The 14,524-nt window shown below is 39.5% G+C and overlaps 1 protein-coding gene across 2 annotated transcripts in view; it reads right to left on the bottom strand.

The window, feature by feature from the left end:
* Positions 1–4,530: 4,530 nt before the first annotated feature.
* The window catches only part of LOC306918504 (forkhead box protein P1-like), a 54,125-nt gene continuing 44,131 nt past the window's right edge, over positions 4,531–14,524 (bottom strand). For both annotated transcript variants that reach the window (XM_079496080.1, XM_079496081.1), the window contains exons 9-16: positions 14,292–14,384; positions 13,606–13,792; positions 13,095–13,171; positions 9,783–9,884; positions 9,378–9,505; positions 8,074–8,137; positions 7,380–7,555; positions 4,531–6,476 (exon numbers count right to left, since the gene is read on the bottom strand). In XM_079496080.1, the coding sequence (XP_079352206.1) occupies positions 6,320–6,476; positions 7,380–7,555; positions 8,074–8,137; positions 9,378–9,505; positions 9,783–9,884; positions 13,095–13,171; positions 13,606–13,792; positions 14,292–14,384 (984 nt within the window). In that variant the 3' untranslated portion in view covers positions 4,531–6,319. The remainder of the gene's footprint in view (positions 6,477–7,379; positions 7,556–8,073; positions 8,138–9,377; positions 9,506–9,782; positions 9,885–13,094; positions 13,172–13,605; positions 13,793–14,291; positions 14,385–14,524) is intronic.

Here is a 14,524-nt window from a genome sequence, read left to right as displayed (position 1 = left end):
GCATTTATGAAACTATTTAACGTACCATTCAGCCCAGACACCTCTGTGGTTTCCATCTGTTCAACATCAGCTACAGTGGAGAGAGATGTGATCTGATAAAGATACATTATTACATTAAATGATTCAATTAAATAATCCTGTTTAACGTCAGCTACAGTGGAGAGAGATGTGATCTGATAAAGATAGAAATTATTACATTAAATTATTAAATTAAATAACATCAGCTACAGTGGATAAAGATATGTCATCTGATGCACAGATATGACGGGATGGGATGCAGTAACAAATGCACTCGCTGTTTGTATAATATAAGTTATGATTATGCAACATTGGTATAGAAATATAACTCTGGATATAATACAATAATATGCAACATAAATGACATTCACAAACCGAAACCGAAACAATGATGCACATGCTATGAATATTTACATTGTCTCTCATTGTACAGTACAAGCTATAAATATTTGATTAATTCATGCAAGCAAAGATAACAGTCCACACAGACATAAACATGGGTTTGTTGTAGAGGGAAAAAAAGCACCAACCTGCAAAGATGAACGATTCGTCCTATAGTGCGATGCGATGCAGAATATGTGTGGTCAAGAGTCTGTGTTGTCTAGTGAAGTCTAGCCAACACCTCAGTGATGCGATGAAGAGGGACTTAGTGTGGTCTACTGTAGCCAACACCAACTCCTCAGTGGTCTAGACTCTGACTAGACAAGTGGTCTACTCTAGACTAGTGTGGTCTGACTCTAGCCAACACCAACTGGGGGCTGAAGGAGCAACAAACAACCATCCTGTGTTGAGAGCAGCGAACATGCATGCTGTGAGAGCTGAGAGAGAGAGAGCAGAATCACATCTAGCTACTGGACTGGACATCCTGTACTGACCAATCACACTGCACATCAATCATACTATAATATAGAGCTCAAGGTGTATTGCATATTGTGCCAGGGATGGGAGCGACCACATGAGAGAAGAAGAATACAACTATTTTTTCAAAAATATTTAAAAAAATATATACAAGTCTAGGGTTAAACTGATGCCATTTTAACCCATTTAACTGGGGACTGCCTGGAACCCACACGAGGACCCCTGGGGGTCCCAGGACCCCACTTTGAGAACCACTGACATAAAGGATAATGAAGAGAAAGATTAAAGAAATCAATCATTTGACAAAAAATAGGACCCCAATACTATATATATATATATATATATATATAGTATTGAAAATGATTGAATTGCTTCTGCAGGCCATATTGCTCAGCTCACCTCTAATGTTTTCATAAACATTATGGATGGTCTTACTACGGAAACGGTTCAATAAATAATGTGATCTAGTGGAAACTCAAATGGTTCAATAAATAATGTGATCAGTGGAAACTTGGCCTGAAAACTATTTTTAATGTCCTCCCTGATTGTTCCATTATAAGCACTGATGGCACAACAGCATAGATACAGAGTAGAGATGGAGAATTATATTATTATATTATACTTTATAACTAAAAGTATAGAAATGGATGCATTATGATATCATTGATCTGTATTTGGCCGTGGACCCCAATCTGAAAAGGTTTTCGTGTCAGGGACCCCCATCTGAAAGGTTTTGTGTCAGGGACCCCCATCTGAAAGGTTTTAGTGTCAGGGACCCCCATCTGAAAGGTTTAGTGTCAGGGACCCCCATCTGAAAGGCTTTGTGTCAGGGACCCCCAATTGAAAGGTTTTAGTGTCAGGGACCCCCATCTGAAAGGTTTTAGTGTCAGGGACCCCCATCTGAAAGGTTTTAGTGTCAGGGACCCCCATCTGAAAGGTTTTGTGTCAGGGACCCCCATCTGAAATGTTTTAGTGTCAGGGACCCCCATCTGAAAGGTTTTGTGTCAGGGACCCCCATCTGAAATGTTTTAGTGTCAGGGACTTCCATCTGAAAGGTTTTGTGTCAGGGACCCCCATCTGAAATGTTTTAGTGTCAGGGACCCCCATCTGAAAGGTTTTGTGTCAGGGACCTCCATCTGAAAGGTTTTAGTGTCAGGGACCCCCATCTGAAAAGGTTTTAGTGTCAGGGACCCCCATCTGAAAGACTTTGTGTCAGGGACCCCCATCTGAAAAGGTTTTAGTGTCAGGGACCCCCATCTGAAAGGTTTTAGTGTCAGGGACCCCCATCTGAAAAGGTTTTAAGGTTTAGTGTCAGGGACCCCCATCTAAAAGTTTTACTGTCAGGGACCCCCGTCTGAAAAAATATTTTGTTCCAGGGACCCCAAGAAGAGAAAATTAGTGGTAGGGCCCCTAGTCCTGGGGGTCCCTGGACCCCACTCTGAGAACCACCTTTATAATATCAAGGACCCCCATTCCATACCATTGTGTATCTCTGGGACCCCCAATCTAAACTCACAGTTCATTTAATTAAAATCAGAGTTTAGAGTTTATTTAATAATTATTATGTAAAAGCACAGTATCTTTACACAACATCCCAGAGGATTTAAAAAGCTGAGGATTTAAAAAGCTGAACACATAAAATAAAAAAGATACATGGAAGTGAACAAATCGATAGAAGCAAACAAATTACAAAGTGCCTCCTTTAAAAGTCACCCATCAACCAAGAAAGACGTTTAACTTTAGTTTGAAGTCATCAACCCACAAAGATGTTTAACAAACTTTATAGAGTTTTAAAAGGTGTTCTATTTGTTTAATCTGCAGAAGCAGCAGAACCATGAAGACATGTCAATAGATCTGCGCATTGTGAGCTTGTAGATCAGATATTTCTACACTATTTCTGAGAATTATTTAAAGTATACAATTAGTAAAAGCATCATGGTCATGTCTCCCCCTAGTGGTTACAACATGTTACTGCGGCCATGGAACAGACTTCACTTCATCTCCCCAGAATGGCCCAGACAAAGGTTTTTGATTGATTGATTGAAGAATTTATTAACAGTTTGCAGAATTACAGTACATTTCAAGCACAAACTCAATACAAAGGCTGTTAACTGTGAGTGGACGACCCAATTAAGCATTACACTTGTTTCCAACAGGGTCCACCATGTTCAAATCATCAAAACATTTAGAGACGTACAAATAGACACTTCTATAGACAGAACAGGAATTCATCAAAAAGGAGGTAAAAAGGGAAAAGAAATATATACAGTGAGGGGAAAAAAGGGGGGGGCAAAGGTGAAGAGAAGACACACACGTGCGAGCACTGCAGTGCAGAACACATCCTATCTACATTTTAGATTACATTACTCTTACATTATTCTTTTTTAATTATATATAAATTACCATCAACAGTAAATACAGTTATTTGTAATAAATATAGCCTATTCAACAAACTCCTCTCACCAAAGATTTACATTATAACATTATTTATCCACATTTTACAGCTCAGTGTTCTAACCGCAATGGGGAGTTTTACCGGCCACGTACATATAGGTCACTAATCCTAACCTCAGTCTTAACCGGGCACGCCTCAGTCTTAACCAGCCATGTAGGTCGCTAACCCTAATCTCAGTCTTAACCAGCCATGTGGTCACTAATCCTAACCTCAGTCTTAACCAGCCATGTGGTCACTAACCATAACCTCAGTCTTAACCAGCCATGTAGGTCACTAACCCTAACCTCAGTCTTAACTGGCCACGTAGGTCGCTAACCCTAACCTCAGTCTTAACCAGCAACGTAGGTCGCTAACCCTAACCTCAGTCTTAACCAGCCAAATAGGTCGCTAACCCTAACCTCAGTCTTAACCAGCCATGTAGGTCTAAGGTCACTAACCCTAACCTCAGTCTTAACCAGCCATGTAGGTCACTAACCCTAACTTCAGTCTTAACCAGCCATGTAGGTCACTAACCCTAACTTCAGTCGTAACCAGCCATGTAGGTCACTAACCCTAACCTCAGTCTTAACTGACCACGTAGGTCGGATTAATGGGAGGTCGGATTCATGGGCAGTCCCCGTTTATTTCAGATTAGGAGCCAGAAGGGAGAAGAGTCTGGGAAGTGTGGAGCGTTGTTGTAGGGTTTGATCAGGTACAGAAGATATGGGGTGTCATACCTTTGGTTGCTTTGTAGGCCAACATCAGTGTGTTGTACTCTGTGCGGACACCGGACAGTAACCAGGAGCCAATGGATGGAGGGAGTGGAGAAGAGGGGGGAACATTTAGGCTGGTTGAAGACCAAGCGTGCTGTGGCATTCTGGATAGTTTGGAGCAGAGGGGCTTAAATTAAGGGCAGATTCACATTTCACACTAGGTCCGTTTGATTCAAACTGTTCCAGAATACGATTGCCTGGTCCCCGCTGGCCATGATTCACATTGGCCTCGACTCTTCCGTATCCGAGTACACTTCAATCAGTCCTGAGAGGCTGAGACTACCTCCATAAGCAGCATTCACACACACTACCACAACATCTGCCAAGTGGTCCCGACCGAGTGCGCACCCGGGACCGTCTGAATCTGCTCTAAGAGCACATGCCAGAAGGCCAGTTACAGACAGTATATTATACATGGTCATCAAACACAAACACTGGGATTTTTTCATGAAGAATTTATTATTCATAGAGGTATTTTTTTACAATCACGATAATGCTATAATCATATTTACGTAGGTTTACATGCTCTAGTAGAGCAAATATATGTTAATGTTAATCCAACATTGGGGTGAGAAAAAGAAAAGATTACAGTTGTTTTTTTATCAATAGATTATAATTATATGTTAAATACAAATAAATCAGCTTGTATTGGCAGTGTACATTATAATTTTAAACTTACTCTACAGAACAATTTATTTTTTAGTAATAAGTGAGGATTAAAATAAAATATAAAATAAATGAGGGATTCCAACATAGTGTAAAGCTACCATAAATGAAACATTTTGTTATGAAGTGCTTTTAACCATAAATATTAATATTCCCTTTTCCTTTGGCTTGGTTGCTTTTCTCCTCCTGGTCAGACATCCTGGTCTGTCTGTTACATTAATACATCTGTAAATCATCATTATGATAATTATGATTCATAGATTTATAAATCATCTTCATCATGATAATTATGATGAAAACATCTGTAAATCATCTTTATCATAAGATAACGATTATCATCTTTATCCAACCCGATCTCATCGAAACACGGTGAAATAACACGGCTTGGCAATTCCGTACATACACTATTAGGAAACCCCAACATCCATACAGTACATATTACACTGAAATCCTCCCCATAGACCGTGACGAAGGAGTGCCGTCTCAAGCGAACTTGAGCAATGACTTGAGAGCCTCCACCGAGCGAGCGAACGTTGCAAAGTTCGATTGAGACGGCTCAGCCCCGTCCGAGTTGCAACCCAATAGGCAGAGAATCGTAAATAATGTTGTGGGGAGCGCATTTGCCTCGACTGAGATAATGGGGTGAAAGCCACGCCTCTGTCGCGGTCAACAGTATAGTGTAATATGTACGGATGTTGGAGTTTTGTAGTAGTGTATGTACGGAATTGCCAATCCGTGCTATTTCAGTGTTTGGGTGAGATCGGGCTCCTTTATCATAAGATATTTATGACACTCTATCTGTTTAAGAACATAAAGGTTTGGTCTCGTCTGTCTGTACACATCAGAAGGCTGATAAATACACAGTTCTTTATTAACCCCCCCCCCCCCCCCCCAGATAGAAATGTGTTTTGGTAGAGGATCAATCACTCGAGAGAGACCTTCATACGGTAAAATCCTCAGTGTTCGTTTAACCTGACTCGAGGACCCCTACATACAGCAGGCTTCTATTTTGAACAGTATGTAACAGCCCTAGATACCCCTAGGGTTGTATGTAACAGCAGATCCAATACGCGAGGGAGGCCGATATGAGGGAACATTCTGACATTAATGACATGGCCAAACTAGGAATTAAAAAAAAGATTATGAATTTAAATTTCTAAATGTATCTCACAAATTGAAAATAAATCTGACGTTTTAAAAACAATTCATTTGATGCCGCGATGTCATGTTGTGATGATGTCATATGACGATGTAATTTGGTCACAGGTGTTTTACAGCGGCTTCCGGGCTCAGCCAATCATAATGGAGGACCTTCCAGGCTCAGCCAATCATAATGGAGGACGGGGACAATGTGTTTTAAACACAGAGATAAAACCTAAACTAACCAGTTCATCTAAATTAACTGGTTAGATTTGGTGCAGAGGGAAAAAAAGGATGGACTTTGGAGCACTGAGGGCTCTGAGAGGTTAAACCAACACTGAGGATTATTATCAGAGACCTCCTTCCTGGTCGGAGGGTTGGGGGTCAGTCAGGAGTTAAGGGTCAGAGGTCAAAAGGTCAGCCGTGGTGGTCAGAGGGAAGGCACTCGGTCCAGAGCCAGGGTGGTGTCAGAGGAGGAGGTGTGCATCATGTGGTCCTCGGGGGAGGGGCTGTCCTCTCCACTGCTGGACGACTCGTAGGGGAAGTGGACACGGATCTCCTCGTCCTCCTGCTCCTCTTTGATGCTGCTGTGGGACCACAAGAACATTACATTACTGCTGTGGAACCACAAGAACAGCATGGTGTCAATTTCATAGTTAGAAAACTAGGGGTGCACGATTATGAAATTAACCGATATCCGATCTCTGATTATTTGCAGGGTCATATCTGCCGATACCAATTCTGACCGATTCCGATATATTGTACAGAGGACCACAATGGAAACAAGCCTAGGCCGTAGGGGCTTGGCCCAAAGCCTGTTATTAAAGTATTCAATCAATCAATACATAGCTCATAGATGAGTACACAAATTAATTGTAGAAAAACAAAAAAGTTTACTTTTACTTAAGATTTTACATCAATATTTGATTTGGCTTTTGTTCTAGACTAGCGGTACTAGAAACTTTAGATTTATGTTTTTGAGACCGACCGCTCTGATATGGCAAAAAACAGATATTTAGGAAAAGTCATGGAAGGGGAACCTTCTGAGAGCTTCACGAATAAAGACAATCCACTTTATATAGCATTCAGGAGGTGTAGTTCCAGACTTTATATAGCATTCAGGAGGTATAATTCCAGACTTTATATAGCATTCAGGAGGTGTAGTTCCAGACTTTATATAGCATTCAGGAGGTGTACTTCCCAGACACTATATAGCATTCAGGAGGTGTAGTTCCAGACTTTATATAGCATTCAGGAGGTGTACTTCCCAGACACTATATAGAATTCAGGAGGCATAGTTCCAGACTCTATATAACATTGGGAGATTGTGGAATGGTTGTCTGGCTACGTGAGACTACGTGTAGAGTGACTGTGTGAATAATGTTATAACCTTAGAAAGGACCGTGTGAATAATGTTATAACCTTAGAAAGGAAGGACTGTGCAAATGTTTTCATTAGTTAAATCAGTAGTTATTTTATTATACACTTACAACGGTGGACTCTGGGTGGCGCTGCTGTCACTCTGGTATCCACCACCACCGAAGCAGAAGGCTCCATTGATCTGGTCCTGGAGCAGCTGAGGCAGGGAGTGCATGGGGATGCTGCCCCCTAGTGACGAGGCTGGGTTGTACAGGGGGAAGGAGGAACTGCACTCTGCGCCACCGCTCTGAATTGACCACAATAATATGGAAATATTAATGTTTTAATACGCAATATGACAACATGGAAATACTACATGTTTTAATAAGCAACGTGTCCATATAATAATAAGCAATATTTGTATTAGAATGCTTTAAGATAACAAAGTACATTTGCATATCGTTGCTGTAGGGCAAAAACCTCTAATCTCGAGATTTAGAAGTAGCAGATATACAGGTGTGAAACGCGGTGCAAAATGGAGTGTTTTGTGCTTTTAGATCTGCTACCTTTTCTATTTCTGAATTTAAATTGTGAAAAGTAACAGTTTTGAATATATCAGGTTTCCACCCGACAGAGTGGATTGTATGTTTTAACTTAATTAACAGGGTATAAATAACAGTCCACTTTCTCATCAGGTATACTCAATTTGCAATGTAGGCATTTATCAGACACTCTTTATCCAGATTGACAGTAAGCAAGGTAAACACATACAGTACATAGAATGCAGAGAAACATTGTATGTGTTGTTCAGTTCACACATATTACCTGAGCAGAAAATCCAGCTGAACTCTGTCCAACGTTGTTCTGAGAATTCTTCATCATCTGAGATCTGTGTAAAAAACATATAGATAGAGTTTTATTAACCTGTTACAAATCAATGTGATGCAACCAGTTTTATGAATGTGTTTCAACACAACCTAATTGTTTTAATGTAAAAGTGTACAGTAGAATGAACCTCCGCAATGATATATGTGGGATCTACTTTGCTTTAAACCTATTTAGACCTGAGGACGATTCTACAAATGCCTGACAGTTTTCTGAAAAACGCATGTTTCTACGTCAGTCGTTCTCAAAACATTTTCATGCCAAGGACCCCCAAAAATATATGAAATTGGCCACCGACCCCAATCTGAAAATATGTTGTTCCAGGGACCCCAGAAGCAAAAATCTTAGTTAGAAACGTTTGCTGTGAAAGAATATATGTTCAAACATTTGCAAATTGTTGTTTGTTGTTGTAAATTGTAGTTGCGTAGCAACTAGACAGTGTTAGCTCTACTAGTTACATGAGCTCAAATAAACATACCAAGATAGGTCAGTGATGTCACAACTAGAACTACAAACTACAGAACAGGGCTGGCATGAACTACAAAATTACATCATTGAGAACTTGGGATGGGTCTCTCAGAGCGTTACACCCAGAGATGTTGTGACTGTCTGAAGAAAGTTCTGACAGAACATCCTGTGTGAATGGTCAGACGTTCAAGGTGGCCGTGATTTATATATCTCTGCTTTTTTCCATTGGTTCGAGTTAGGTTCTTCCGGACAGCAATATTAGTGACCGTTTCTGACCGAGACTAAGTCATTGATGTTTTCTTTTCATTTTTTTTCAATCTTTTTGTCATATGTCATATGAAAGCAGGGAATCATAGCTTAAAATTGACATATTGGTTGTTCAGTTTGACCCACCAGTTTTGGAGATATGGCTTATAGAGTAGAAAACAGCGAGTTGAGAAAACAGGCTTGAAAGGTTCACTTCTGTGAACTCTAACATTACACCTAGCTACATGTTTAAGCATTTATTTCATATTTACATGTCAATTTCAGCTCTGACATTTTTTTCAGACATGCACTAGTATGTGAAGAGTCTGCCTGTGCTATTAACTTTTTTGGAAAAAAAACAGTTTTTCTCCTCTCCTGAACAGTTAGTCTTGCCGCCATGACTCTCTGTATCAAAAAGAGTCACAGGTTATACACTCAGCCCAAGTCTGTAGTGTAGTAAATATATCGTTTATATCACTTATATAAAACGTACCCATTGACAGTGGTATAGTATATAGTTTATATCGTACCCATTGACAGTGGGCTTCTGAGGTCTTCTCCTGTGGAACTCGATCTCGTCCACGGTCCACACCGCTCCCTTCACGTTCTCCAAGCGAACAAAACATTTGTGGAGGCTGAGGTTGTGTCTGACTGCGTTCTGTATGGAATAAAATAAATATATAATTATAAACAAACGTGTGGTTGTGTCTGACTGCATTCTGTATTATGATTGCATATGAAAAACAAAAGTTGATACATTCAATAAAATAGTTGTACACATTTTCAATAGGGCTTCAGGACAAGGAAAAGGGAAATACAGATTTCTCAGGAAACAAAAGCTCAAGTCAAATGTGTCCATTTGTGTCCAAGTCAAACTCCTTTAGTACTTAAGCGCTAATAGAGCCAGGGTGAGCTCACAATGCATCTGCTAATACCTTCCAAGTCGCTGCGTTGCGTCTGAAATATGCAAATGTTCTGGTGAACCAGTTGTAGATTTCATTCAGGGTGAGCTGCCGGCGAGGAGACTCAAAGATCGCCTGGACAACAGAAGAAAACAAACATTATGAAAACAACTTAACACTAGAAAAGTCGCAATTTTGAAAAATTGCAAAGTGTGGTTGCCGCAATCGCTTACATAGGCCCCTCCCACTAATTTTGCTAGCCAATTACAATGTCAAGTCACCCCTGTGATTATATGGAAGTAATTCGGAGGGGATTTATCCCACAAAAATCATGTTTTTGCAACGTTGTTACATTTTTCGCATTTGCGGCACCCCTATGGATGAAAATGGAATTGCTTTTGGCTCTGTGTTGATGCCATCCCCCAGGACATGTGATTCAAATTTGGGGTGGATTGTACGTTTGGTTCATGATTTGTGTCATTTTTTGTAAAATAGGCCCCTCCCACTAACTTCGGACGACGATTAAGGCCGAACGATACGACAAAAAAAGATCTATAATTCTGATTTTTTTTAAACGCAATCAAAGATTTTAATATATATATAATTCATTAATTTGGGAGTAAAATAAAGTGTTTACCTCTCTTATTAGCGATGCGTAGGTAAAATAACAAAGTGTTTATCTGTCTTATTAGTGATGCGTAGGTAACATAACAGTGTTTACCTGTCTTATTAGTGATGCGTAGGTAACATAAGAGTGTTTATCTGTCTTATTAGTGATGTGTAGGTAACATAACAGTGTGTACCTGTCTTATTAGTGATGTGTAGGTAACATAACAGTATTAACCTGTCTTATTAGTGATGCATAGGTAACATAACAGTGTTTACCTCTCTTATTAGTGATGCATAGGTAACATAACAGTGTTTACCTGTCTTATTAGTGATGCGTAGGTAACATAACAGTGTTTACCTGTCTTATTAGTGATGCGTGGGTAACATAACAGTGTTTACCTGTCTTATTAGTGATGCGTAAGTAACATAACAGTGTTTACCTGTCTTATTAGTGATGCATAGGTAACATAACAGTGTTTACCTCTCTTATTAGTGATGCATAGGTAACATAACAGTGTTTACCTGTCTTATTAGTGATGCGTAGGTAACATAACAGTGTTTACCTGTCTTATTAGTGATGTGTAGGTAACATAACAGTATTTACCTGTCTTATTAGTGATGTGTAGGTAACATAACAGTGTTTACCTGTCTTATTAGTGATGTGTAGGTAACATAACAGTGTTTACCTGTCTTATTAGTGATGCGTAGGTAACATAAGAGTGTGTATCTGTCTTATTAGTGATGTGTAGGTAACATAACAGTGTTTACCTGTCTTATTAGTGATGTGTAGGTAACATAACAGTATTAACCTGTCTTATTAGTGATGCATAGGTAACATAACAGTGTTTACCTCTCTTATTAGTGATGCATAGGTAACATAACAGTGTTTACCTGTCTTATTAGTGATGCGTAGGTAACATAACAGTGTTTACCTCTCTTATTAGTGATGCATAGGTAACATAACAGTGTTTACCTGTCTTATTAGTGATGCGTAGGTAACATAACAGTGTTTACCTGTCTTATTAGTGATGTGTAGGTAACATAACAGTATTTACCTGTCTTATTAGTGATGTGTAGGTAACATAACAGTGTTTACCTGTCTTATTAGTGATGTGTAGGTAACATAACAGTGTTTACCTGTCTTATTAGTGATGCGTAGGTAACATAAGAGTGTTTATCTGTCTTATTAGTGATGTGTAGGTAACATAACAGTGTTTACCTGTCTTATTAGTGATGTGTAGGTAACATAACAGTATTAACCTGTCTTATTAGTGATGCATAGGTAACATAACAGTGTTTACCTGTCTTATTAGTGATGCGTAGGTAACATAACAGTGTTTACCTGTCTTATTAGCGATGCGTAGGTAACATAACAGTGTTTACCTGTCTTATTAGTGATGCGTAGGTAACATAACAGTGTTTACCTGTCTTATTAGTGATGCATGGGTAACATAACAGTGTTTACCTGTCTTATTAGTGATGCGTAAGTAACATAACAGTGTTTACCTGTCTTATTAGTGATGCATAGGTAACATAACAGTGTTTACCTCTCTTATTAGTGATGCATAGGTAACATAACAGTGTTTACCTGTCTTATTAGTGATGCGTAGGTAACATAACAGTGTTTACCTGTCTTATTAGTGATGCGTAGGTAACATAACAGTGTTTACCTGTCTTATTAGTGATGTGTAGGTAACATAACAGTATTTACCTGTCTTATTAGTGATGTGTAGGTAACATAACAGTATTTACCTGTCGTATTAGCGATGCATAGGTAACATAACAGTGTTTACCTCTCTTATTAGTGATGCATGGGTAACATAACAGTGTTTACCTGTCTTATTAGTGATGTGTAGGTAACATAACAGTGTTTACCTGTCTTATTAGTGATGCGTAGGTAACATAACAGTGTTTACCTGTCTTATTAGTGATGTGTAGGTAACATAACAGTGTTTACCTGTCTTATTAGTGATGTGTAGGTAACATAACAGTGTTTACCTGTCTTATTAGTGATGCGTAGGTAACATAACAGTGTTTATCTGTCTTATTAGTGATGCGTGGGTAACATAACAGTGTTTACCTGTCTTATTAGTGATGCGTAGGTAACATAACAGTGTTTACCTGTCTTATTAGTGATGCGTAGGTAACATAACAGTGTTTACCTGTCTTATTAGTGATGCGTGGGTAACATAACAGTGTTTACCTGTCTTATTAGTGATGTGTAGGTAACATAACAGTGTTTACCTGTCTTATTAGCGATGCGTAGGTAACATAACAGTGTTTATCTCTGTCTTATTAGTGATGCGTAGGTAACATAACAGTGTTTACCTCTCTTATTAGTGATGCATAGGTAACATAACAGTGTTTACCTGTCTTATTAGCGATGTGTAGGTAACATAACAGTGTTTACCTGTCTTATTAGTGATGCGTAGGTAACATAACAGTGTTTACCTGTCTTATTAGTGATGTGTAGGTAACATAACAGTGTTTACCTGTCTTATTAGTGATGCGTAGGTAACAACAGTGTTTACCTGTCTTATTAGTGATGCGTAGGTAACATAACAGTGTTTACCTGTCTTATTAGTGATGCGTGGGTAACATAACAGTGTTTACCTGTCTTATTAGTGATGTGTAGGTAACATAACAGTGTTTACCTGTCTTATTAGTGATGTGTAGGTAACATAACAGTGTTTACCTGTCTTATTAGTGATGCGTGGGTAACATAACAGTGTTTACCTGTCTTATTAGTGATGCGTAGGTAAATGGCGGCCGCACTTCTGTACTTAAGTAGAACTCCTTGTTATCTGTGATGTCTGTTGAAACAATAAAACAATATCAATGAAGAAGAAGAAGAGGAAGATGAAAACAGCTCTTAAGCCGTAACCAAAGCTCGTAAATGGTTAATTAAACATTAACCATTCATAATCAAATATACTTTATAGAATGCACTGATGTCTGCCACAACTGCAGTAGTGGTGGTGACATTGTTAAGGTGACTCTCCACCAAACAGTCAGATTTTTTTTTAAATTTAGGCTGGTTTCTGCACCAGTAGCAGACGAGAGGTCCACTCTACGCAGCCAATACACCCCCCCTCCCCCCTCTATACATAATGTGTAGTGATGTCATAGTAGTGTGTGTGTGATGTCATAGTAGTGTGTATGATGTCATAGTGTTTGTGACGTCATAGTATGTGTGACATCATAATGTGTGTGTGTGTGTGTGTGATGATGTCACGGGTCAGCTGACCTTGGCTCATGGAGCGGCTGTATCTCCTGCGGACGGGGGCGGTACCAGTGAACATGCTGGCCGTCGAGGACTCGCTGTACGGCGTCAGAGGCGTAGAGGGCGCTGTGGCGCTCTGAGACACCGCCATGGGAGGCGGGGCTTTGGGCAGCGTGGCCGGAGAGAAGGACATGTTGGGAACCATGGAGACCTGAAATTAATATTAATAATAATAATAATTAATACATGCTGGGAACCATGGAGACCTGAAATTAATATTAATAATAATAATAATTAATACATGCTGGGAACCATGGAGACCTGGAATTAATATTAATAATAATAATTAATACATGCTGGGAACCATGGAGACCTGGAATTAATATTAATAATAATCATTAATACATGCTGGGAACCATGGAGACCTGAAATTAATATTAATAATAATCATTAATACATGCTGGGAACCATGGAGACCTGAAATAAACAATTATTATAATGAATACATAAGCCTACAAATAAGGAAACCGCTGTCATGATCTGATTTTGGAGATTGCACATTAGCACAACCATGACGCCTGCTTTTCACTTTCCCAAAATGTTAGCTGTGTTCATCAGCGTTTTTTATATATTCAGAGTGTGGGCTATTGGATCTATCGTGCTAGCGTGTGGGTGTGTGTGTGTGTGTGTCTGTATATAATATATCTTACGGGCTGGGCAGCAGCTCTAGGCTCAGTAGCTCTAGGCTCAGCAGACTTCAGGTGAGCCATCATGGCCTGCAGTCTCTCCTTGTCCTTCTTCAGCTGCAGGAGAGCAAGGGGTTAATATCACACAGAGGAAGGGGTTCCCATTTGTACACTCTTATAGTTACAGACCTGTAAGGGTCCATTTGGTTCCTAACTTGTTTACAACTTTTCTCAAACTGGACACACAGAAACAAAAC

Source organism: Electrona antarctica, assembly GCF_951216825.1.
Source record: "Electrona antarctica genome assembly, chromosome: 2".
Taxonomy (NCBI): domain Eukaryota; kingdom Metazoa; phylum Chordata; class Actinopteri; order Myctophiformes; family Myctophidae; genus Electrona; species Electrona antarctica.
This window is presented reverse-complemented; position numbering and strand designations above follow the sequence as displayed.